Source organism: Schistocerca americana, chromosome 9, assembly GCF_021461395.2.
Source record: "Schistocerca americana isolate TAMUIC-IGC-003095 chromosome 9, iqSchAmer2.1, whole genome shotgun sequence".
NCBI classification, from domain to species: domain Eukaryota; kingdom Metazoa; phylum Arthropoda; class Insecta; order Orthoptera; family Acrididae; genus Schistocerca; species Schistocerca americana.
Window position 1 is genome coordinate 34,273,897 of NC_060127.1, and position 27,835 is coordinate 34,301,731.

The 27,835-nt window shown below is 42.4% G+C and overlaps 1 protein-coding gene and 1 pseudogene across 1 annotated transcript in view; both read right to left on the minus strand.

The window, feature by feature from the left end:
- LOC124551235 overlaps window positions 1-27,835 on the minus strand; it is a 343,125-nt gene that overhangs the window by 254,594 nt on the left and 60,696 nt on the right. Inside the window, exons 4-6 of the mRNA XM_047126229.1 lie at window positions 13,869-14,223; window positions 6,645-6,840; window positions 940-1,248 (exon numbers count right to left, since the gene is read on the minus strand). Coding sequence (XP_046982185.1) covers window positions 940-1,248; window positions 6,645-6,840; window positions 13,869-14,223 — 860 coding nt within the window. The remainder of the gene's footprint in view (window positions 1-939; window positions 1,249-6,644; window positions 6,841-13,868; window positions 14,224-27,835) is intronic.
- On the minus strand, window positions 372-488 carry LOC124551440 (annotated as a pseudogene).

Genomic DNA, 27,835 nt, shown 5'->3' on the forward strand with positions numbered 1-27,835 from the left:
TCTTACCAAATATCAATCACCAACTTTCTCCTCCAAATACGAAACTCTTTTGTTGACGCCGACCTACATAGGGAAAAATGAACATCGTAATAAAATAAAGGAAACCAGAGCTCTCACAGAAAGATTTAGGTGTTTGTTTTTTTCCGTGCGTTGTTCGAGAGTGGAATAAGCACTCCGTCTTGAGGCCACAAGTGGCCCATCGGGACCATCCGACCACCGTGTCATCCTCAGTTGAGGATGCTGATAGGAGGGGCGTGTGGTCAGCACACCGCTCTCCCGGTCGTTATGATGGTTTTCTTTGACCGGAGCCGCTACTATTCGGTCGAGTAGCTCCTCAATTGGCATCACGAGGCTGAGTGCATCCCGAAAAAAGGCAACAGCACATGGCGGCTGGATGGTCACCCATCCAAGTGCCAGCCACGCCCGACAGCGCTTAACTTCGGTGATCTCACGCGAACCGGTGTATCCACTGCGGCAAGGCCGTTGCCACCGAGAGTGGAATAATAGAGAATTATTGTGAAGGTGGTTCGTTGAACCCTCTGCCACGCACTTAAGTGTGATTTTCAGAGTATCCATGTAGCTTTAGATGTAGATAACATTCCCATAATAGGCTGGCGTGACCACAGTGCCGGTCTGAACCCAATGTAACACCTCTGCAATGAGTCAGAACATGACACCACTCTAGTCCAACATCACTACCTTCTTGGGATTCGGCTCTTGAGGAAGAATGGGTTGCTGCTCCTCTTCAGGAATTCAGACACTTCATTGAAAGTGTTCCGAGCAGAGTCCAGGCCATCGTAAAGTTTGGATGCACTCAATATTTAATGTCCAGTAACAGATGATATGGTGTGTAACTACAAGGGACCCAAGAGCTAGAGAGCACTGTGTGGTGGTATGGCGATTTGAGCTCAAGTAGGTGGGTAGTAATGTAAGACTTACCTGTACTTTGACGCTGGGCTCAGAAAGAGCGGCTGGTGTGGTAAGGACCCCAGTGGAGTCGGGCGCTGAGATGAGGTCAAACTCGGCGACCAGGTCGCGCAGGTCACTTCCGGGTTGGTGGTCGTCTGCTGCTGCCTTGTCGTGGTCGTGGTCTGGCGCGGTGGTCGGTAGGGGACTGGGGGAAGCGGACGCCCCGAGGGCGTCGATCAGCAGGGGATGTGGCGACGGTGACGGCTGCGTCTGTGGCGCGGGGGCTGTGTGGGGCGCGGGGACGTCGTCGAGGTCGTCGAGCAGCGACTTGGGGGCGGGCTAGAGGGCAGAAAACAAGGGCCACTTGCAGGGGCCAGAGTTGCCAAATCGAACTGGCAGAAAACTGGGAGGTGACGCACTTAAAAGTTAGGATATAAAAACAAGACATAACATTCCAATCATTTCCTTATAAATTTACTACCTGACAAAAAAGTGGAGCCCCTAGCAGACATGATCAGACTTCAGTGTAACTTCGTACATGGACACACCATTGGTGGGTGTGTAAATGTTTGGAGTTGCAATTCTCTGTGACAGGCAGGACAGCCACCAGGGTGCATTATAGCTGTTCACGTTCAGTGTTGTTACCAGTACTGGTACAGGGTCGGTGTCAGATGTTGAGTGATCACTGTGAAGGACATGGAGGAGCTGTGTACTTGTGTGAGACCGCATTATCAGCACCTGAGAGAGTTTGGAAGGGGCCTCAGTGTGCGATCACACCTGGCCCGCTAGACGAATCGTGCAATAGATTTGTGGGGCATTTGGATGTGGCAGTGGCCCAGAGTTGGATTGTGTGGGAATGTGGTGGCAGGCATACTTCCCATCGACCACCTCTGATCAATGCAAGGGACGAACACCATATTGTGCACCAAGGATATTGTAACTCCTTCACACATGTGCCTGGTATCTGAGAACCAGTAATGGATTCCCTGCCACATTTCGTGTCATTCCGCACTACTGCTCGGAGATTAGCAGCATCTGGTCTAGGAAACTACCGTCCCATTTGTAGGCTGCCATTAACACCGCTACATAAATAGCTACGTTTGGAGTGGTGCTCTGACAAGGAACCATTGACTGGTGACGAATGGCGTCGTATTGTATTCATCGAAGATCGGTGCTTCTTCACTGCCTCAGATGACTACCATGGTCGAGTATGGCAGCAATCTGGGAAGAGTTCCCATTCTTTCAGTGTATTGGAGCCACAACCAAGTTACTCGTGGCGTCATGCTGGGAGGGTTGGGGGTTGTTTGGGGGAGGAGACCAGACAGCGAAGTCATGGGTCTCATCGAATTAGAGAAGGATGGGGAAGGAAGTCGGCTGTGCCCTTTCAAAGGAACCATCCTGGCATTTGCCTGGAGTGATTTAGGGAAATCGCGGAAAACCTAAATCAGAATGGCAGGACGCGGGATTGAACCGTCGTCCTTCATGTTGGGAGGATCAATTGCGTATGGCTTCAGGTCTTGACTGGTAGTGATTGACGGTGTTCTGACGGCACAACGACGCATCTCGGATATTCTGCGTCCTCAAATTTTATGTGCCATGGGACCATATTGAGGAGTCAGTTTTCAGCAGTAACATGCTCCACAACATATGGCATGTGTCTCTATGAACTTTGTGCATGTGTTGAGGTACTATTGTGGTCAGCAAGATCTCCAGATCTGTCCCAACAGCACATGTTTGGGACCAGCTCGGATATCAATTACATCCCAGTGTCAGTATTCAGGATAACAAGCTCTGGTTACATCAATTGTGGACCAACATGACCCAGGAGAGGCTATAACGTCTTTATGACACGTTACCCAATCGAATGAGTGCTTGCATCTAGGCCAGAGTGTGTGCAGTACCTGTTTCAAAAGCTTTTATTGTCTTGTCGTCTGTACTGTTGAATACCTGAGTTTCACTTTCAAATGTTCAAATGTGTATGAAATCTTATGGGACTTTACTGCTAAGATCATCAGTCCCTAAGCTTACACACTACTTAACCTAAATTATCCTAAGGACAAACACACACACCCACGCCCGAGGGAGGACTCGAACCTCCGCCGGGACCAGCCGCACAGTCCATGACTGCAGTGCTTTAAACGGCTCGGCTAAGTTTCACTTTCATACAAGACTACACTCCAGGCGAACATTTTCAGAAAAAAACTTCCCTACACACAAAGGTATAGTCGATGTTAACGTACATCTTTTTTTCAGAAAACAATTTTTTAATATTGCCAGTGTACATTTTGTATGTTGTTCACTTCTGCTCACAGCAGTTATTTTGTTCCCGAAATTTCTAAAATCTTCTTTTATCTCTAGCACCTCATTTCCTAATCTAATTTCTTCAGAATGATCCTATTTAATTCGACCTCAGTCGATTACAGGTTACATTGTGGTCGTCACACCTTAAAATCTTTATACATGTGTGATGTCTTCTTTCGAACATGTCCGTAAGAACAGACAAATGTATATCTTTGAGTGGTGATGACGCGACTGATGCATAAATTTATATGAAATAGGGAATGGGAACAGAAAGGGCAGCAATGGGTAGGAATTCGTGACTTCCAGTTGCACAAGGGATGGTGGTAATGAAGACTTCCAGGTAAAATCTAAAACAGTCATTACTGTTGTCAACGTGAAGTACTGCGTGTTAATGGAACACGTTTGTTTCCAAACGAAACATGTCGCATAAGAAGTCTGTTCAAAAAATTCCGGAATTTTGTCCACTAAATTTCTCTACGCTTACCCATTACTTATTGTGCGTGGTCTCCTTCGAAATACTCTCCTCCACGAATGATAAACCGCTCGCATTGCCATTCCAACTTCCGGGAGCAGTCTTGGTACGCCTCTTACTGCATCGCGCGAAGCGCCGTCTGCGAAATTTCTTTTATCTCGTCTGTCGTTGCAAATCTTCGTCCTTTGAATGGGGTTTTCAACTAGGGAAATAAAAAAAAAAATCCGCAGAGGCCAGGTCTGAGGAGTATGGAGGATGATGCAGTACAGTGATTTCGTTTTTTGTGCAATAGTCACGTAACCACAGGGATGAAAGTGCGATTGAGTTATCGTGATGCAAGAGCCATGAATTGCCTCGCCACGTTTCGGGCCATTTCCTTCTCACATTTTCTCGCAGGCGTCGCAACACTTCCCGATAGCACCATCGAGTAACAGTTTGTCCCTGTGGCACGAATACATTATCAACTAATCCTGCAAAGTCAAAGAAAACTATCAGCATAGTTTTGACATTTGACTTGACCTGATGAGCTTTTCTCGGTTTTGGAGAACCTTTCCCGATCCATTGTGAAGATTGAACCTTGGTCTCAACATCATAACCGTTGATCCACGTCTCATCACGAGCTATGATGCTCCTAAGGAAGATTTCGTTCTCATTTGCGCGACCCAAAAGCTCTTCACAGACTGCGGGGCGAAGGTCTCTCTGTTATTGACTCATGAGCCGTGAGACGAACTTGGTGGCTACACGATGCATTCAAAGTTGCTGTGTCACGATTTCATTACATGATCTAACTGGTATGTTGCATTCTTCTACAGTCTCTCGGACAGTCAGTATTCGATTGGTACGCACAGTTTCGTTGACGTTCCTGACCTGAGGGTGGTCGGTAGACGTCGAAGGGCGTCCTGAACGAAGGCCATCTTTAACATCCGTCTGGTCATTTTTGAACCGTGTGAACCATTCGTAACACCGAGTGCGGGTTAAGCAGTCATCACCGTAGGCTTCTTGCACCATTTGATGCGTTTCCGTAAAGATTTTCTTGAGTTTCACGGAAAATATAATGCAGACGCGTTGCCCCTCTAACTCTGCCATCTCGAAATTCGCAAACTGTGCTATTCAGCGTTCTACCCAATACAGCACTGAACAATGCCTAACAGAAATACAACAATTAAACTTCCGGCAGTTACCGATTAAACACAGGCGTGGGCAGGGATGCCAACCGTATTTCGCTCCAGCACACCACTGGCACGAAATTACGAATGTTCCAGAATTTTTTGAACGGACGTCGTACACAGTCGACATTTTCACTGTTGTTGTTGTTGTTGTTGTTGTGGTCTTCAGTCCTGAGACTGGTTTGATGCAGCTCTCCATGCTACTCTGTCCTGTGCAAGGTTCTTCATCTCCCAGTACCTACTGCAACCTACATCCTTCTGAATCTGCTTAGTGTATTCATCTCTTCGTCTCCCTCTACGATTTTTACCCCCCACGCTGCCCTCCAATGCTAAATTTGTGATCCCTTGATGCCTCAAAACATGTCCTACCAACCGATCCCTTCTTCTTGTCAAGTTGTGCCACAAACTTCTCTTCTCCCCAATCCTATTCAATACCTCCTCATTAGTTACGTGATCTACCCACCTTATCTTCAGTATTCTTCTGTAGCACCACATTTCGAAAGCATCTATTCTCTTCTTGTCCAAACTGGTTATCGTCCATGTTTCACTTCCATACATGGCTACAGTCCATACAAATACTTTCAGAAACGACTTCCTGATACTTAAATCTATACTCGATGTTAACAAATTTCTCTTCTTCAGAAATGCTTTCCTTGCCATTGCCAGTCTACATTTTATATCCCCTCTACTTCGACCATCATCAGTTATTTTACTCCCTAAATAGCAAAACTCCTTTACTACTTTAAGTGTCTCATTTCCTAATCTAATCCCCTCAGCATCACCCGATTTAATTTGACTACATTCCATTATCCTCGTTTTACTTTTGTTGATGTTCATCTTATATCCTCTTTTCAAGACACTGTCCATTCCGTTCAACTGCTCTTCCAAGTCCTTTGCTGTCTCTGACAGAATTACAATGTCATCGGCGAACCTCAAAGTTTTTACTTCTTCTCCATGAATTTTAATACCTACTCCGAATTTTTCTTTTGTTTCCTTTACTGCTTGCTCAATATACAGATTGAATAACATCGGGGAGAGGCTACAACCCTGTCTCACTCCTTTCGCAATCACTGCTTCCCTTTCATGCCTGCTTCCCTTTCATGCCCCTCGACTCTTATAACTGCCATCTGGTTTCTGTACAAATTGTAAATAGCCTTTCGCTCCCTGTATTTTACCCCTGCCACCTTCAGAATTTGAAAGAGAGTATTCCAGTTAACGTTGTCAAAAGCTTTCTCTAAGTCTACAAATGCCAGAAACGTAGGTTTGCCTTTTCTTAATCTTTCTTCTAAGACAAGTCGTAAGGTTAGTATTGCCTCACGTGTTCCAACACTTCTACGGAATCAAAACTGATCTTCCCCGAGGTCCGCTTCTACCAGTTTTTCCATTCGTCTGTAAAGAATTGGCGTTAGTATTTTGCAGCTGTGACTTATTAAACTGATAGTTCGGTAATTTTCACATCTGTCAACACCTGCTTTCTTTGGGATTGGAATTATTATATTCTTCTTGAAGTCTGTGGGTATTTCGCCTGTCTCATACATCTTGCTCACCAGATGGTAGAGTTTTGTCAGGACTGGCTCTCCCAAGGCCATCAGTAGTTCTAATGGAATGTTGTCTACTCCCGGGGCCCTGTTTCGACTCAGACATTTTCACTGTTGTGTAGATATTTCTTCAGTGCAGTACATATGCAGAGATAAATGGGGGTTAGAAATCAAAGTGTAATTACTCTGAGGCGTTGGCGTACACACACACACACACACACACACACACACATACACACACACACAGAAATGAGTTACCTCGACTGGGGCGCCCTCTGAGGCGGCGGCGGGGGCGTTTCCGTTCTCGTCGAAGCTGGCGAGCAGGAGGTCGACGTCTGCGGCGCGCGGCTGGCGCTTGGGGGAGGGCGAGGGCCGCTTTAGGGCGCTGCTGGCTGGCGGCGCTCTGCCCGCGAGGACCTTCACCACCGCCGAGTCGAGCACGACCGCCGGCCTCCTGACAACACCGCACCCAGCGTCGCTAAGCTGCTACACGGCTGTCCAGAGCACGGCGAACAAAACTACTCCTGAATGAGATTTTCACTCTGCAGCGGAGTGTGCGCTGATATCAAACTTCCTGGCGAATTAAAACTGTGTATCGGACCGAGACTCGAACTCGGGAACTTTGCCTTTCGCGGGCAAGTGCTCTATCATATCAGCGCACACGCCGCTGCAGAGTGAAAATGTCATTCTGGAATCATCCCCTAGGCTGTGGCTAAGCCATGTCTCCGCAATATACTTCCTTTCAGGAGTGCTAGTTCTGCAAGGTTCGCAGGAGAGCTTCTGTAAAGTTTGGAAGGTGGGAGACGAGGTACTGGCAGAAGTAAAGCTGTGAGGACGGGGCGTGAGTCGTGCTTGGGTAATTGAGCACTTGCTCGCGAAAGGCAAAGGCCAGGAAGTTTCAAAACTCCTCCTGTCTGCGTAACCCGTTTATTCTTACGTATGACGAGTAGGAACCAGCATGTAGCAATAAAACACCAAATCGGAACTTCCTACTCTGATTATGGAGATGTAGCATAAGGCGTTCCCCAAAGTTCAGTACCTGGACTAATCGCGTTCGTTCTATACATAAACGACTAATCGTAGTAAAGAGGGTCCCACGAAGAACGTCGATTATTAAGGGGACCACACCGTAGTTCAGGTCGAAAGAAATCGATTTTCGGCCTTCATCATATTTCGATACACTAAGTACTCTGAAAAGTGTTTTGCTCAAAAAAAATTTTTTCGAGCATTTGAAGAGCATTTTCCTACCACGTGTGTTTATGTGCCACGCTCACTTTTCTGTCACCCACTTTTCTGCATATATTTTAGATCTTTTTATCCCCTACATTGCACGTTAAGGACATTTTTTTACTCCCGAATGTGTTGGCTATCCTTGGAATGCAACGGTCGGTATTCTTTTGTTTCTGCTGTTTGTAAACAACACGTTTTCAAACACGCGGTTAGTTTTGCTCAACTGTGATTGCGAGAAGTTGTTATTCTTACGTTTGCAGTGCTTGTTTACGTGTGTCTTGTTGTGTTTATTGAAGATGACGAAACGTAAAGGCATTTTCAAGAAACGACAATTTAGAGGAAACAAATTTAGAAAGCTTTCTGCACAAGAGGTTATGTCGCCTGGCAACAGTGTTTCTAATTTTAATTATTCAACAAGTGCATCATCAAAGAAGCTCTCACCATTTCCAGAGAGTTACAACGAATTTACTGTAAGTGACAAGGGGTGCAGTAGCATTATTATAAATCTGGGAACATTATCAGATATAATTTCTAAATTTGTACACTGTAGACAATGTGGTGAGTCACAGAGTGTGAAAATTTGCGAGAGTGCCAGTGGGGGGAAAAGGCCTAGAAATTACTTTGGATTTAATTTGCACTAAATGCTCAGCTGTGATTTCATTTATGAGTTCTTCAAAACCAGATGCTAGTAGCCCTTTTCAAATCAATACTAGATTAGTTTATGCCTTACGATCCATTGGCAAGAGCATGGCTGCAGGGAGAACATTTTGTTCAGTGATGAACTTACATCAACCACAAAATAAATTTGAAAAACTGACTGCAGTATTAGAGAAAGCTGTATGTGAGGTCAGTGAGGAAAGCATGAAACTGGCTGCTAGGGAAGCAGAGGAAGAAAATGATGGATGTCGGGATATTGCAGTTGCGCTTGATGGAAGCTGGCAGAAAAGAGGACATACTTCTCTGAATGGAGTAGTGACTGCCGCGAGTGTAGACACCGGTAAAGTGTTAGATGTGGAGACAATGTTTAAATATTGCAAATGTTGTAAAGTCAGTGAACATAAATAACACAACTGTGTGGCTAATTTAAAAGAAACAAGTGGTGGTATGAAAGTTCATGGAGTACAACAAATATTTCATCGTTCCATAGAAACAAGAGGCGTACGGTACACCAGATATTTGGGCGATGGTGACAGTAAGGCATACAAAAATGTGGTGAAATCTAAGCCATATGGAGATGCCATTATTAGCAAAATAGAATGTGTAGGTCATGTTCAAAAACGTTTGGGAACAAGGCTGAGAAAACTAACTGTTGATATGAGAGGAAAAAAATTAGAAGATGGAAAATTGTTGACCAGACAAGGTCGGTTAACTAAAACTGAAATAGAAAACTTGCGGGTATACTATGGGCAGGCAATTAGGAGAAATAAAGAAAATCTGGAGTCAATTCTGTCATAAGCCCTCTACTGATGATAAGTCATGTCATGGATTCTATCCATCCGGTGAAACTGCGTGGTGCAAATACAATAGGGCTCAGGCAATTGGAGAATCTTATTCTCGCCAGCATTTTCTTCCTGCTGCTGTTATTAGAGCAATTAAACCTATTTTCAGAGACTTGGCTGATCCTGACCTTCTAAGGAAATGTCTGCATGGACAGACACAGAACCCAAATGAATATTTCGACAGCATAATTTGGAACCGCCTTCCTAAAACTGTATTTGTAGGCATGCATAGAATGAAACTAGGAGTTCATGATGCCGTTATTACATTCAATTGTGGTAATATTGGACAGTGTTGGGTACTGAAAAAGCTGGGAATTAATCCTGGTGAAAATATGATCACTGGGCTGCAACATTGCGATAAAATGAGGATAGCCGATGCAGACAGGTTTGCGTCTAATACGGCCAAGAAAGCAAGACAAACATCCAGGAAGGTGAAAAAGAAACTGGAAGACCTGCTAGTGGCCAAACAGTGGCCATCATATCCAGCAGGACAGTTTTAATTAACTGTAAGTAACAAATTTCAAAAGTTTTTTCTTTAAAGTCAATTTCCTGCAAACTAAAATTTTCAGTATATATGCCCCATTATATCAGAAACTATCATAGATATATTAATGAAATTTTCAGAGACTCTGTATAACATAAAAAGCCACCTCTGATACTATATTCATTAATATTCTCCCATTAGAAGCCACAAAAAAATATTTTCTGCAGAAAAAACTTAATATTTTTTGTTAATAAATTTAAAAAAGCATTTCTGAAAAACTATACAATGTATAACGTAGATTTTAGTACAGTTGAATCTATTAGCATCATGTCACATACAGTAAAATATTAAGGTCGTGCATCAAATAGTTTTTTTCAGAAATGGGTCAAATACTTGCCTAAATTAACATGAGTTAGATAGGCAGGGTGTGGTCCCCTTATGCCTGCTACTTCTCTTGTACTACATTGGCAGCACTGAATGTTGCACGATTTTCATCTGTTTCCATTGTGCTTAGGAGACCACGACGTTGGAATCACGGATTTATTTCAAACTTTGTACACCTTTAATAGGCCATTAAAATAAGATAATGTGCAAGTAGTAACGTGCATTAATCTGGCTATACCCAGAAGACCCAAGAGAAGTCTTACGCGTGTACTATGTAGCTGATGTACCTGCATGTAAGTGCCGGATGTTAGAGTTCAAGGTGGTCAAGTCCTCTGCCGCGCAATCTGCATGGTACGTAACTGTTAATGGGAAGCAGTTGTGCCAGTCCCGCCTACATCACGTCCACCTCGCCGATTCACCCTTGTGCGCCACATGCCAAGTGATTGACACGGATGAACATCGTTTCGAATGCGTGTCGGCAAAGGAAGCTTGGTATTTGGTGCGTCAGATATTGGCTTTTCTCACACGCAATACTCCCGACAGGATAACTACCCGATTACCTCTTTTCCCCGATGAGATGTATTTCCCAAGAGCAAAAACGAACTCTGTGACGTGGATTAGCGGCGACGCTGTTCACTACCTATTCGGTAATGGCGAAATACAGTACCCGATTTTTGGTATTACCTCAACGAACGACATTGTGCGATCGTCAAGAACCCTAAATATAGGCAATATTTTTCTAAATTTCTTTGGAGCGCATTCCATTATCCGGCCCGCAGCTGGATTATCGATGACATGAGAAGATAACCATAGCACCTCTTGCCGGTTCCTTTTTTATGAGAAGGAACAAACAACGGAAACAACACAGCAACGAGAAGACAGTCATCGAAAAATTCGCAGCGGGTTGTAGTATGGAGCATCCTTTGTCGTAACGGGACGACTTCCTATTATTCTGTTTATGTAGCCGAAGAGGAACGGCTTTCCATTTATCCATTTGTATAAAATTAAAATTAAAAAAAATTAAAAAATCAGAAAAACAAACCTTCCAAAATCCTTTTTCCTTAAAAAAAAGTGGTTAGCGTTTGGACTTGGTAAGACGAAGGTGTATGAGGCGGTGGTTCGACTCCCGCTCAAACCTTTCATTTTGTAGTATAAGTGTAAATTCTGTGATGTTCGAAAAATATGCACCTACACTATTCGTTCTACCTACATTAGCAACGTCTCACCGCTACGCATGTTAAGTGCTAAATGGGGCATGCCTCTGTGTCTGTAGGTCGAAGGATCGAGGTGCGAAGTAGTTCCGGGTCTCCTACCATATTGCATGTATAAGGCATACATTTAAGGAAAACTCTGTGCGTGTCTTCGTTTACTTGTCGATAGTTATAAATATGTTTGTTCTGATAAATTAATTTAATTAGTAAGTAGTGAAACATCATGAAATTCACTAAAACTTCATACAAATACTTGTCGTTTTTTACTTATATTACCTCTCAAATGACATATAGATTAAATAATATGACCAGTGATGAAAAAAAAAATAGATTAAAAATTAAGTTTGAGTGGGAGTTGAACCGTCGGCTCATACACGTTCGTCTACGAAGCTCTAATGCTAATCATCTAGGTAACATACATAAGCCTACTATTGCAACGTATGGTAGCTGCAATTACGTATGAAATACGATGTTCCTCAAAAGTTCTCCGCGACTTTGCAGGCAGACTCTCGTTCTCTCGAGGCAATTTTACTTTCCGGCATATTTGCACCTCTAGTTTGAAAATAGACTCTGAATATCAGCGTTTAGTTCTGGAACTGATCGAGGGTTGCTGACGCACACTCGAGATTTCGAATACACAGGAAGAACTGTAATGTCATAAAACTCGTGATGTGGGTGGTCAATTCACGTTACCATTCTGAAAAACCACACGACCAGCGAATTTCTCTCATAACGAGTCCAGTGTTACAATTGATGTGTAACAAATAACACAATCTTGTTGAAACCAAACCTCTTCAGAATTCACACGATCCAGTTCAGACCACATAAAGTCCCTTAACACACTGCGGCAGTGTTTCCCGTCCACCGTTAATGCGTTTCCAGCGCCATCTACGAAGAAGTACGGCCCAGTTACGCATCAGACCAAATACCACAACACACAGGCATCCTGGGTATTAAAGTGCGCGTCATTTACGACGGCGGCCGAGTTTAGGTTCGTTCTGCGCATCTGACGTCACAAAACACAGTCAGCCAATGAACAGAGAACGACGTTGCCAGAGCTCGACTGCAGTGCAGAGCACGGACGAGTGTCTTCAGTTTTAGAAACTTTCAGTCATAAATAAAGTAATTGAACAAAAGCAATGTCTTGACAGCAGACTTTCTATAAATGAAAGTTTGGAAAAAGCATTCTTTATACCAACTGCTTCATATTCTATTAATTAATTAAACCAAACAAGCAACAAGCCTCCTAATTCAGGCGACAGCAAGGAAATTCATTCTCACTAACTGCTTTTTCGCAATAAAGAACAGCGAAACGTGAGCAATTCATAGCCATACCAACCGTGTTTGTAGGTATTTTGCATAACTCTTTAAAGCACTCCAGGAATTCAGTTGACCGACGAGTTGCGTTAGCGTCATGGTCATGGTGTTTGGTTGCTACGCAAAAGGTTCTGAGTTCAAATCTTGTTCGGTATTTAATATTTTCTTTATTTAGAAACAATATTGTAGTGTCTTATTTCATGGATTTTATTCGTTTGAATGTAATTTTTTGAAATTTCTAGTGGCAACTAAAATCGACCATACAGAAAGTATACTCTGTGGACTTTTACCTCTGCAAACTCTTCAAAATTTCGTGCAATGGTATACTACATTTAATGCAGCTCAATAACTGCGTTGAACATCGAAACAAAATTAAGTCATTTATGCAGGGAAAGTATCAGTCCAGAAGATGTGTAAAAATCAAATTTTGGGCCTAATAGTTTTTGTGAAATCTAAAGACAAAATGTGTCAAAGCAGTCGAAACACCATGTGTCTGCACAGGCGAGCAGTGCAGTGATGACAAAATGGCGCACAGCGCGGAATGCGGGGAGCACGTCTCTGAAACAGCGAAAGGGTTAATGCAGCCGTGGTGGCTTTACTTCATAAACTGCGAGCTCTCCCCTAACGTAAGTTTGCGAACTATACTATACTATGGCGCTGCTTCTATTGGCGCGTGTGTCGTGTGCAACTGGCAATGCAGCAATCTCCCGCGTCTGGGCGGGCATGCGCGAGCCGCGAAGATGAAAGAATTGAACTGTGAGCCGCTTCAGATGCATTAGTCCTCTGTTATTGGATCACTACCGTTTTCTTGGTACTAAAAGCCACGTCTTCAGGTGAACGTCTGTATAACAATAAATCCAGATGGAATAACAACCCTAAAAGCTATTAAAATTTTTTGCATGAGAATATTAAAATGTGTATTCACATAACTAAAACATTAGAGCTGAAAAACTAGGAACTTTGTACCCAACATTGTACCGAACATTCTTTGTCCGTCAGAACAAAACATCACCAAAAGGCAGTTTGTCATAGAGTAAAATCCTTATGTTACTATGCACTCAAGACTTGCGTTCTTTATCGTACACAGTTTACATTGATAACATCAAGGTGGACTGTCTCACCAATTGGTTACATTTTTTTAGGAACTAAATTTGGAAACTTTCCTGGCAGATTAAAACTGTGTGCCGGACCGAGACTCGAACTCGGGACCTTTGCCTTTCGTGGGCAACTGCTCTACCATCTGAGCTACCCAGCGCGACTCACGCCCCAAAATCTCGAAATTCCAGTTGTCACACATTTTTCATAGCTCTTCATGAACTGAAGATGAACAAGTAGATGTGTAGGAGAGGTTGCTTACTTTTTGAGATCCTCCTCGGCCTGCTTGGCGATGCTCTCCACGTAGGAAGTGTCAAACGGGTCGTCGGCGCCTCCGGATACCTCTAGCTCCGGGCTGTCTGGGATGTAGGCGAGCTTCACCTCTCCGCTGGTGACAGCGTCCACGTAGGACGTGTCGAACAGCCCATCGTCGTCCTCTTCCTCCTCCTCTTCTTCAGAAGATTCCTCGGCGGCCGACTCCTCGAGAAGGTCCCCTGTTTCGGGCGCGGTTAGGAGGTCCTTGGGGGCAGCGGAAGCTGCACCTGAGGCTTCACCAGTGGCAGCGGGGGCTGCTGTGGGCTCAGCACTGGCTTCTTCTGGGTCGGGGCCACCTGCTCCTGTGGACAGGGCAGCTGTCAGCGATTCTACATCTACAATCTGCAATCTACATCTACAGTCTAAATCTACAGTCTACATCTATCTACTATCTACATCTACAGTCTACATCTATAAATCTACAGTCTACATCTATCTACAATCTACATCTACAGTCTACATCTACAGTCTAAATCTACAGTCTACATCTAGAGCATGCATTTACAGTCTACATCTACAGTGTGTGAGGTAACGAGCGAGTTGTGGCCGTCTGGAAGTATTATATGTTCGGAGTAGGGGAGGTCGCACAGGACGCTCGTCAAAGCTGCGACCTGGCAGCGACCACGTGGTGCTGGACGCTAGCTTAGCTACCGCGTGACGCCGCACAACCGCCCGTCCAGCCGCGTGGCTGGGAATTCCATTGTGACGCTGTATCGATGAAGGAGGCACGCTGACAGCGCCAAAGATGGCGGACTTTGTGAGACCTTAATGGCGGACATTTCACAGTTCGTATAGAAATTAATAGTAGCCAGATGAATCATGATACCTCAAAAAGAAAGATGTACATTATTTGCATGACGATCCTGATGGTGTACTCAGATTTTCAATATCTTTATTAGTTTAAAGTTTAGTATCTGACGGTAAATTATACAAGTAACACCCAGCAACGAATTTCCAAAATACAAACGCTTCATCCGATTTTGTGGATCGCAGTGTCTTTAGAAAGCTATCAGTGTAAACGTAAATTGGTATGAATTACAGGCATGTAACTTAGGGTCCCGGCGGAGGTTCGAGTCCTCCCTCAGGCATGGGTGTGTGTGTTTGTCCTTCGGATAATTTAGGTTAAGTAGTGTGTAAGCTTAGGGACTGATGACCTTAGCAGTTAAGTCCTATAAGATTTCACACACTTTTTTTTTTTTTTTAACTTACGTAGTACATGTGTTATTGGACGTCAAAGTGGCCGATTACTGTCAATCGCGTCAGGCCATAGGTACTCCACAGCGGTAGCAGCATCCTTATACATATATATATTCATCTATGTCTTTGTTTATATCAGATATATACTATTCATGAAGAAATTGGTTAAACATTTACTGTGTTTTAGAAAGCACAATTAGGAGCAGGCCGGTGTGGCCGTGTGGTTCGAGGCGCTACTCTCTGGAACCGAGCGACCGCTCCGGTCGCAGGTTCGAATCCTGCCTCGGGCATGGATGTGTGTGATGTCTTTAGGTTAGTTAGGTTTATGTAGTTCTAAGTTCTAGGCGACTGATAACCTCAGAAGTTAAGCCGCATAGTGCTCAGATCCATAGACATTAGGCTACTGTCCTACCTTTTGTTGCTATTCCTTTGATCTATGTTTATTTAATTTGTTTAGGTATTTAATAATCAGTGTTACAGTCTCTTTATTGTCCAGCCGTAGGAATTTTTATTTAATTTCAAGTATTTAAATGTAAATCCAGTATTTCGTATGTACTTAAATATGTTTGTGAGTGTACGTTGGCTTGGAGACATGGAGGGAGCGCTCTAGCCAATCACAGCGCTCGTTAATGGTGAGACTGTATGGAAGTGGGGTAGGGGGGTCGTTTCGAGAGACGACACGAGGTGAGTTCTGAACAGAGCGCTGAGAGGGACAGTACGGGACAGGAGGTGGAAGTGAGTGCTGGACGCAGACTGTAGAGCGCGACAGACGCACAGTCGGCGGAAAGACTTGGACAGTACAGCAGTTTGCGCGTAGTCGCGGAGGATAGAAATATTTCGGAGTGCCGACCTGTGCTCTTGTGTGATTTCCATGGCTTCTACAGTGAAGACGTAGTGTGCGTTTAGAAGTGAATATCTCGCAAGCTATATTGTTGTTCGTCACTAATTACGTGAAGTAGGAATCTATTGTTCCCCGATATTCAACGTATATTTTATTTACTCACTGGACCATCGACACTAATAAGTGTTTTGCAGAAATGTAACGCATTCTCAAAAGTACTTATACTATCGTACTCATCATTTAAAGACGTTAAGATAGTACCTGCACTTTTATTTAATTGCAATCTTTCATTTAAAAATTTATATGTTACATCCATAATTCGAAATTGTCGAGTGACAGAAACCTTAGACCATTCGATTCATGTGTGTATTCTTATCGTATACTGTAGACTCAGCAGTATTTGGCCTGTAATGCGGCAACTACGTATCCCAACTCCTAGACAACGAAACCAGCCAAAACTTTTAATATTCCAACTCTGAGGGTGCATGCTTAAAGGCCACAACATTACACCACATCATTTCATCATATATACGTGAAAGCTCGCAAGTGGTAGAAAAAAATGTGGAAACACCGCAAGAAAGGGATGCCTCAACACAAATGCAGATGCTAGCTTAGCCTGTAGGTTGCGCTGTTGTATTTAACCATGAACAGCAGCTATGCAATGTCCTCAATACGTTGCAAGTGTCAGTCAGGCTCAGAACAGCGTTCTGTGTAATTTCGAGTGCACTGTGCTGGAACTGAGTTCGAACGTGGGTAAATTGTTGGTGGTGGTATGGCAGGTGCTTCCGAAATCAAGGCAGCCGAAGTGTTTGGTCTTTCAAGAGACACTCTGCCGAAGATTTACACCGCATACAGGGAAACCGACAAAACGACGTCCGCTGAATCACAATGCGGGTGAAGGTGTGTGTTGAGTGATCGTGAGAGATGGTCATTAACTCTCTCAGCGCCAAGCCCGTAGATTGTGCGGGCCACACTCCCTTCCAAAGGTGCCAAACCCGTAGATTCCACGGGCCAGCGTATTTTGTTGATTAAAAAGCGATTCGCTTTGCCTTCATATCTCTGGCTGTCGATGCACGATATTTATACTGTTATTAAAGCGATTCGCTTTGCCTTCATATCTCTGGCTGTCGATACACGATATTTATACTTTTATTAGTTGCAAGAATAGATGGCGTGAATGTGCGTCTTGTTTCCACGATATTTCGTTCGTTTTGCGTCATTGTTTTCATCTGCGAATAGAAATCATTATTGGTATTCTGTGTAACAGAAATGGCCCGCCGTGGTTTATCTGATGAAGAAATTGCCGGCTTCTGAATTTTGTTGACAGATAGATAGTGAAGATAATTCGGGCGACACAGGCGTCTTTGAAAGGGACGCTTATACCATGTGTTCAGGCACAGAACTGTAAAATAATGAAACTTCCTGGAAGATCAGCGCACACTCCGCTGCAGATTGAAAATCTCATTCTGGAAACATTCCCCAGGCTGTGGCTAAGCCATGTCTCCGCAGTATCCTTTCTTTCAGGAGTGCTAGTTGTGCAAGGTTCGCAAGAGATCTTCTGTAAAGTTTGGAAGGTAGGAGGCGAGGTACTGGCAGAAGTACAGCAGTGAGGACGGGGCGCGAGTCGTGCTTGGGTAGCTCAGATGGTAGATCACTTGCCCGCGAAAGGCAAAGATACCGAGTTAGAGTCTCGGTCCGGCACACTGTTTTAATCTGCCAGGAAGTTTCGTATCAACGCACACTTCGGTACAGAGTGAAAATCTCATTCTGTAAAATAATGGCGGAAACGGTATTTTCATTCGCTCTTAATAAGAGTAGTGAATGCATTTAGTTACAATGTTCCTTTCAGACCAAGAAAATGATAATATTTGACTTCATTACAAATTTTCCCAACACCTCAAAATAACGAAAATGGACCTGTGGGCTGAGTTACACAGAGACATTTCCTGTAACATTTACCACCCACAAGCAAAAAACATGTCTCCCGTGTATGTTATGTTTGTTCTTCAAACTCAAAGAAAGAAAGTGGGAAGCAAACAGACAAGTTATTGGTGAGAACAGTGCTGTCTGACGTTATGTATGCAACCCTGTTTTAAAATAGTTTATACGAAAATGGGGCATCAATACAAGTAGAAAGTGCTATTGTATTTAAATACAATATTCATCACTGATCATTATGTATTCTTGAACTCATTTACTCCAGAAATGTACGACTTTTTTTAATTTTACGAAAACAGTGTCATGTATAATAACACAATTTGTCAATGTTATAACAGACATGGTTTTGTTCATAATTGCATATTAAAGAAGACAAAATGGGCTTAAAATGGTGTTAATGTTGTATTTATATGTTCGATATTTTCCAAGACATAAATTTTTGAACAGAGCTGAAATTACCTTGATTCTGCGGACATTGACAAATATTGTGCGGCTATTGAGAGCCTTAAAGAGGATTCTGACGAAAAATAAGAGGACGACAGCCGCGAAAGTCACCCCAAAATTGAATATCGCAATAGCGATATCCTTTCAGTGCCGAAATAACACGAAAAGAGCTCCAAAAGCAGGAAATTGAAGAAGAAGTTGGAATTCCATAACCACACATTAGCGATGGGAAAGCCCGTAATAGGAAAACATGGTGCCGAAGCCATAAAAAACTGGACCATGAAGCAGTGGAAGATTGTTATTTGGTCGGATGAGTCTTCTCTCTCTCCATCTTCTGGCTGAGTTAACATCTCAAGAGTCAAACATGGCGGGCGTTCGGTGACGACTTGGGCAGCTATTTCTTGGTATTCTACGAGATGGTTACTTTGCAAGCTAACTTTACCGCCAAGGATTCTGGCCATTCAAGTCCACCCCACAGTACAACATTTGCTCCCAAATGGTGATGTTGTGTTCCGAAACGATAGTGCTCACACAGTTCCCACCGTCCAAGGATGATTTTGACAACACGAGGATGAATTTTCGCATCTCCCCTGGCCATCACAGCCAGCAGATCTCAGTAGTATTGAGCCTTTGTGGTTTACTTTGCAAAGAAGCGAGCTTCATCATCATTTCCTGCACTTGACACTATTGTTTACGAAGACTGATAATACGATTCCATTAAAGATCCTACAGGCCCTGAATCTATTCATTCCGTGACGATTGGAAGCAGTTTTCAGTGCTTATGTTTGTCTTACCATATCAGACGTTAATATGATGAGGTTTTGGTGTTTCCAAATTTTGTCTACCACCTTTACAGTCTACATCTACACTCTGAATCTGCACTCTGCATCCATCTACAGTCTAAATTTACATCTACACTTTGAGAGCCACCTTATGGTGTGTGTCAGTCTGCATGTTCCACTTTCACTTTGCCACTACAGCTGAAAATGTTGCGCATGAGAACAACTGTAGGCAAGCCTCTTTGTGAGTGTGTATCTCCCTAATCTCACTTTACATTCGACTGAACGGAGGTATACATTATTGCAGTATCTATAGTGTCAGAGGACTTCAAGGGTACCTCTTCATTCCTTAGTAATTTGGACTTTGGTATCCTACTTAATTGCGCATTGATTCTTCCTGATTTGTTTCTAAAGCTTCAGCCTACTCTTTATCGTTTCGAAATTGTGATCTGAGTCTGCTGCTGGATACGCCTTACAATCCACTATATGATTTTGGAATCTCTGCCTGAGATTGATGTAATCTAACTGAAATCTTCCCATATCTCCTAGCCTTTTCCAAGTATACCTCTTCCTCTTGTGATTCTTGAACAGAATATTCGCTATTACTAATTGAAATTTATTGCAGAACTCAATTAGTCCGTCTCCTCTCTTATTCTCAGTACCAAGCTCATATTCTCCCTCCACCCTTTCTTCCACTCCCTCTCCTCAACTGCATTCCAGTCCCCTATGGCCATTAGATTTTTATCTCCCTTTACGTACTGAACTACCCTTTCAATATCCTCTTATACTTTCTCTCTTAATCTGCTTGCAACGACATGAATACCTGAACTATCGTTGTCGGTGTTGGTTTTGCTGTCGATTCTGATGAGAACAACCCTATCACTGAACTGTTCACAGTAACACATTCTGTGCCCTACCTTCCTATTTATGAATCTTGCTATTCCAAGCCCCAACTCGTAGAAGGTTACTCTTTCTGTTGGTTATTCAATCTTTTTCTCACAATATGTGTCTTTAATGCAGTGGTTTCCATTGCGTTCTGTATCCTCATGCCGTCGATCAATACTGATTCTTCCCACCTGAAGGGCAAGGGAGTGCCCTGAACCTCTTTCCTTTCCTCCGTCCTCTTTGACAAGGCCTTTGGCGGAACGAGGGTGACTTCTTATGTCAGAAGTCTTCGGCCGCCATTCTTGATGATTTTTGCATAGAATTTTAACAGTAAACCACACTATGATGCACAGTGCCTCTCTGGAGTTGCATTTCTGTGTCCCTTTCACACTTACTAAACTAACGTGTCATGAAATGTGCTGCTCTTCTTCGGATCCTCTATCTACCATTCTCGTCAGAAATTCCAGACTTTCAGCAATACTCAAGCCTTGTAAGTTACTTCCTTTGTGGGATACCTCCAGTGAATCTAACTTCCCATCTACCTTGCAGACGATTAGTTTTATGTTACTTCTCCAATTTAAATCGCTCCATACATACACTCCCAGGTGTTTATGTACGTGACTGTTGCGAATGATTGTGCAGCGAGGGTGCACTCAAACAACAATAGAAATTTCCGCCTGTTTATGGACAATCTCTTGCATTTCTTTATGTTGAGCGCCAATAGTCAATCCCAGCACTTCTCTACAAACTTCTTCTCTTCCTACTATTGTAAGTACAACAGCATAATGTATGACCAGCATCTTGGAGCTTCCGACGTTGTCTACTAGGTCTTTTATATATATTAAGAGCAGTCGTATTCCTTAGAGAATGGTGGAAGTGATGCGCAAACCATGAAGTAAATTCTTTATAATCTGAAACGTAGAAACCTAATTTACAGTAAACGTCCTGTAAATGTTGAAGATCTTCTTACTTGCGTGCTTCCTAAGAAAAATTGAGGAGGAATTTGGCATAACGCAAGAAACTTTTTTGTAGCTTTGCTTTCATCTAGACAAGCTTCAGCACTTTTTGTGCTATCTCCAACGGGTTTATTTGCTTATTTTCTTTGGGCAAAATTGTTATTACATGTTAACTTCTGAGGAAACTTTTGGTTCAAAATACTTACATTTGTAAAATGAGCGATTATTGTCAAATATTTTACATTAGCTTGCATACAGTACAGAATTGAGAATGTATCATTCAATTGAGGCATTCTGTGTTGTTCATTTACGACACGTCTGAAATTATAGTTTTATAGTATATTTCGAAGTAAAATAGATATATGAGTTTTTTCCATACCTCACGTGAAGTTACTGGTTGATTGTGCTGGTAGCTTTAAGTTGATTGAGATTGGAAATAAAAATTAAAAAAAAAAAAACAGTTTGAAGTTTGCAAAGGACAAGCTGTAACCTGTGTGGAATATCTAAAACTACCAGCGTAAACAGCCAATAGCTTCATTTGCGGTAAGTAAACAAATGTATACATCCACTTTACTTCGAAATTTGCAATGAAAGTGGAACCTTAGACATATCGTAAATGAACAACATAGACTGCCTCCACTCATTAACACATGTCTCAACTGTGTATTGTATGTAAACTAATGTGATATATTTGACAATAATCGCTCACTTTACAAATTTAAGTAATTTGTACAAAAAGTATCGTTAGAGGTCAACATGTAACAACGATTTTTCAGAAAGAGAATGAACAAATAAATCCACTGAAGGTAACACAAAAAGAGCTAAAACGTGTCCCTGTGGCCGGCCGGAGTGGCCGAGCGGTTTCTAGGCACTACAGTCTGGAACTGCGCGACCGCTATGGTCGCAGGTTCGAATCCTGCCTTGGGCATGGATGTGTGTGATGTCCTTAGGTTAGTTAGGTTTAAGTAGTTCTAAGTTCTAGGGGACTGATGACCACAGAAATTCAGTGCTCAGAGCCATTTGAACCATGTCCTTTTGAAAACAAAACTACAAAGCGGTATCCTGCATAAGGCGGAGTTCCTCTCCAGTTTTTTCTGATGTGCACTATTTGTGGTGTAAGAGGTAAGAGATTCGCCTGAGTGTTAGTCATCACCAAGCTCAGTAGCGGTGCCCTGCCTTGAGATCCAAAGCATTATGCTGACACCTCTTGTCCTGCCCACCTTGAGCACGACCGCCATTCAGGCGGCCAGATGGGGTATGGTCACACATGGGTCGCGACCAACTGAGAGCAGACACGAGATGCGGTGATCAGGGGCCCTCAGTCTTCCAGCATTACGCAGATGCGACCCATGCCAGCAGACCCGTTACCAGACGAGACAGCATCACACCGGTCACATAGCCTGCCCCAAGTTTGGTTCAGACACGTGTTAGTGCAGAGCGGTTATCGACCATCTCATAACTGACTAAGTAACGTGAAATCCATGTTGTTGTAGTTGTTGTGGTCCTCACACAGGAGACTGCTCTGATGCAGCTCCCCAAGCTACTCAGTCCTGTGCAAGCCTCTTCATCTCTGCATAATTACTCCAACCCGTATCCATCAGAACCTGCTTACCATTTCCGAAAGTTAGTTTTCCTATACAATTTTTACCCTCCACATTTCCTTCAATTACCAACCTAATGATTCCTTGCCGCCTCAGAATGCGTCCTATTAAACAGTGTAAGTAGGCTGCTTAGGTTTTTATATTGGTAACGCCACGTAGAGTTCTGTATGAAAATCACTGGCTGTGCTGTGTGCAGCCTGTGGCTGGTTTGCATTGTTGTTGGCTATTGTAGTGTTGGGCAGCTGGATGTTAACAGCGCGTATCGTTGCGCAGTTGGAGGTGAGCCGCCAGCAGTGGTGGATGTGGGGAGAGAGATGGCGGAATTTTGAGAGCGGACGATCTGGACGTGTGTCCATCAGAAAGAGTAAATTTGTAATATTGGATATCATGGACTGGTATATATATTATGACTTTTGAACACTATTAAGGTAAATACATTGTTTGTTCTCTATCAAAATCTTTCATTTGCTAACTATGCCTATCAGTAGTTAGTGCCTTCAGTAGTTTGAATCTTTTATTTAGCTGGCAGTAGTGGCGCTCGCTGTATTGCAGTAGTTCGAGTAACGAACATTTTTGTGAGGTAAGTAATTTGTGAACGGTATAGGTTAATATTAGTCAGGGCTATTCTTTTGTAGGGATTATTGAGAGTCAGATTGCGTTGCGCTAAAAAATGTTGTGTGTCAGTTTAGTGTTGATCAGAATATGTAAAGAGCGAAATGTCTGAGTACGTTCAGTTTTGCTCAGCTATTTGAAAATCAAATAATGTAAGAAATTTATCAGCACAGTAATTCAATAATTTTTCTAAGGGGACGTTTCTACAGATCTTTCTATCAGTGAAGTTGTGAGGCAAATTTCTGTCTTCCTCACTTCAGTCCAGTGACTGCTCATTAATTATTCGCTCCACGCACATAATTTTCAACATTCTTGCTTACTACCACATTTGCAAAGCTTCTATTCTCTTCTTGCCTGATGTGCTTCTCATAGTGTTACACTTCCTTATAAAAATACACTCCCACACAAATGCCTTTAGAAAACGCTTCCTAAAACTTAAGTTCATATTCTGAGCATGTAACTGAAATGTGCAGGAAGGCATCAACGTCCTTACAAAAATTTAAAAACCTTCTTCCCTCTTGACGAGAAAAACACATGAACTTCCAATTATTTATTACGGAGAAGTTATCTGACAAGCTCTTTCTCAGGAAAGCTCACGAAACCTGGAATGGGTTATCAATGCCAGTGTTTGTTTTATCTGTGATGTTCGATTCTTTGATCATGTTTCATCATTATACACACGGCTGTCCTGGCTGCGTGCGGACAGGTGCAGAGATTTCCGTACCCTCTGATGTCTGGCCCACATATGTCTCCTCAACCTTAACGCTCTTGTCTGAACAACATGGCAGGAAACACCCGTTCCCAGCAGAGAAAAATCCTTTCTGTCACACTCCATCGTTCAGAAACTTTCTTGAAGTCCTCAGTAGGAGGAACCCGGATCTGCCATAACCTCGCACATTATATTAGAGAAGTGAACAACATCTCCAGCTTCAGGAGACAGTTAATAACATATCTAGTACAGCAACAATAATGATTACCATTGTTTCCGTATGCACCTATTACCCTTGTACATCCTTCTTCCCAACCAGGTTTTCTTCATTTCCCAGCACTCTTTGCTGGAGCAGTCTCTTTAAATCTCCTTTCCCCATGACTGACTATATCGGAAAACATCCGTATATTGTATACCTATAAATTCTCTTTGAAAAGCTACCATCATTATTGTTATTATTGTCATTATTATTATTACTATTAGTATTATCATTATCAGTGGTAGCAGCAGCAGTAGTTGAATTACTGCCAGTATTAACTTGATTAGTATATTGTTAGTACTATTTACGCACACTGTCATAATAGACACTTAAATCATTTTAATACTTCTTGTCATACTAAAATCGTTATTTCTTAGATATCTATGAACTAAAAAAGGAACTCTACGTATCAAACCATGGCCGAAATAGGAAAGGGCCAAGTGCCCATAATCACATCAGGTTAAATAAATAAATACATATATAAAAATAAATGTATTCGATGGTAACATATTCTTTCTGCAGGAACCCTATTCTTGCCATGCTCTCTCCTTCATCGTCAGTTATTTTGCTGCCCAAGTTATCAGAAACCATTGACTAGTTGTAATGTCTGATATTCCAATGTAATTCTATGAACATCATCTGATTCAATTAAACTACATCCCGTTTCCCTAGTTTTACGTTTCTTGATATTCACCTTCTACTCTTTTCCCAAGACACCATTATTGTGATCAGCTGCTCTGCCAAGTTATTTCCTGTCTCTGAGAGAATTTCAGTGCCATTAACGAACCCCAAAGTTTTTATTTCTGCTCCTTAAATTTGAATTTCCTTTTCAAATTTCTCCTTGATTTCCTTTACTGTATGCTAACTGTACAAACAGAATGATACCAGGGTTAGGCCCTTATCACTTCCTTCTCAATTATGGATTCGCTTTCATGTCCTTCGGCTCTTGTAACTGCGCTATAGTTTCTGAAAAAATCGTAGATAACCCTTCACTTCCTATATTTTAACGATGCTATCTTCTGAATTTCAAAAACTGTATTCCAGGATCATTGCCGAACGTTTTCTCCAAATCTGTTAATACTGTAGATGTAGGTTACCCCTTTTAAAAAATCCATCTTCGAAGATTGGTTGATGAGTCAATACTGTCTCACGTGTACCTGAATTGCTCCAGAATTCAGACTGATCTTCCACATGGCAGGCTTCTACAATTATTTCCATTCTTACGTAAATAGTTCGTGTCAGTATTTTGTAGCCACGAGTTTTCAAACAAATAATTTGGTCATATTCACAGGTGCTGACCTGCCTTCTTTTTAATACAAATTATTACATTGTTATAGCAGTCTGAATTTATTTCGCTGGTGTCATATATCATGCATACAAGTTAGAATAGTTTTGCTGTGGCTAGTTCTACGTGGTCTACTGCAGCGAATTTGTTTCGACTTAGTTCTTTCATAACTCTGCCAAATTTTTCTGGCAGTGTCATACGTCCCATCTCATCTCTATTTCCCTTCTTTTCTTTTTCTGTAATATTCTCTTTGAGTTTGTTCCCTTTATAAAGACCTTCTATTTATTCATTTATACAGACCCTCCATTTATTCCTTTCACTTTCCATCCTTCCCTCCTTTGCCTGGTACTGGCTTTCCATCTAAGCTCTTAATATTCATATAGTCGCTACACTTCTACAAAGGTCCCTTTAATTTTCCTATATGTTGCATCTACCATTCACTTAGTCATGCGGTTTCTACAGTCTTCCATTTATCGTCTAGCCATTCCTGTTTTACCATTTTACAGTTCCTGTCAATGTCATCTTTTAGTCGTCTGTATTCCCTTTTGCCTACTTCATTTGCTGCATTTTTACATTTTGTACTTTCGTCAGTCAATTTCAATATCTTGTGTGTTATCCCAAAATTTATTTTTGCCCGTCTGTTGCAGGGCAGTAAAATCCAGTGGAATGCAGTACTTCTGTATCCGCAGGACCACCTAATTCACACGTACCATTTGCTAAAGTCTTTTATAATGGTCTTGGGCTAATAATGTTTGGCCGTACCTCAGGTGAGCTGCAGAGAGTAAGCGATTTGCTCAACTGATGCACTGTCCACCTGCTCACTACATAGGACAGTGCTAGTTAGCCATCCATCACATGTCCCCATCCACGCTACCTCATTTCAGTCACTTTCATGATGAACGCACTTTAGATTCAAGTGAAACAATATGTTTCCAGAGACCTTTTAAAGTCTCAGACATCTATGATGTATGTATGCAGACTGAAGTGACGAATGAAAATTTGTATCAAGGTCCATATTTGAACCCGAAGTTACTACTCTGTAGACAGATACGCTAATCACTACGCCACCCTGGCACAGAGGCTTTGCACAGCTGCATGGACTACCCTAGCACGGTTCCACACCTCAGCTCACTGCTATGCTGTTCATTGCAGTCAGGAATCAGTCCCTGTAGTTTTTCGGTTTTATTAATGTTTGTATACATTAGAGATATTTGAGACTTGAAAAGGTCTCTGGAAACATGTAGTTTCATTTGGTTAAAAATACTTATGCCTGGTTTTCTGGCAGCATCCTCCGGTTTGTTTGATTCTGAGGTGCTATTACAAAACAGTTGGAGAGCCTTTGCAATGCTGTTTGTGTTTAGGTGAAATACCTCTGGACTGAGGTGTGAATGGGAATTTGGATTGAGTAGGGAGGAGTGCTAGGGTAGGCCATGCAATTGGGCAAAGCCACTGTGCGAGGATGGCGTAGTGGTTAGCGCATCTATCTACTGAGCAGGAGGCCCTTGTTTGAGTCCCGGCGTTGGTACAAATTTTCATTTATCGTTTCGGTCTGCATATGTACATCACACTTTAGATTATGACTTACGTGTACTCACTGCAGCCACCCTCTTCAAATAGTTGCACAGATGAGTGAATTCAGAGAAACTGGGGGTAGACTTTCGGTTATTTCATGATCCAACTTGAAATGATATGGCTGTGGTATCAGTTTTAAGATTCCGCTAAATGTATTAGTAAAACGCTGAGCATCAACTTTTAACTTACACTTCTCCTGTGAGCAACCAGGGAGCAACCATTAAGCAACTGATGTTTAGTCTCTGAGGTGCTATTTCAGCATTGTACAAGTACTTCAGCCCTGAATTCCAATAGTTGGAAGGAAAGAGAAGAAAAGTAATGCTATCATTATATAGAATTCAGATTCTTTTAACCACAATAGTCTCCAAATACTTCCTTGAAGGACGTGATAGGCTCCGTGCTGTTGCCTTACTAAGATTTAACTGTCATCGTTTATCGCCTTCAGAATATTTCTGACCATTATTGTTATCATTATTACTACTTCTTTGTAGTCTCATCACCATCATCATCATCATCATCACCATACACCCAGCGCCACCTTCATTACATAGTAACACTCAAAGCATCATAATCATAAGATTTCCTGTAAAAGTCCATGAGAGCAAATCAGCCTTCCAAACGTTTTTATAATTTCCAGAGTCTTTTATCAGAACTAATCTATGGCTGAGAAGTTCAAATCAGAGAACGGCACACTCTAGGCACGCACTCGTTATCTTTACATGTTTATTATTAAAAATCATCAGAATGATCATTAGTATCGCCAAAAGAGAATTACATGTAGTCAATCACAGTCACATACACGAAATATTTGTGTTAATGACATCGCATTTTTGCAG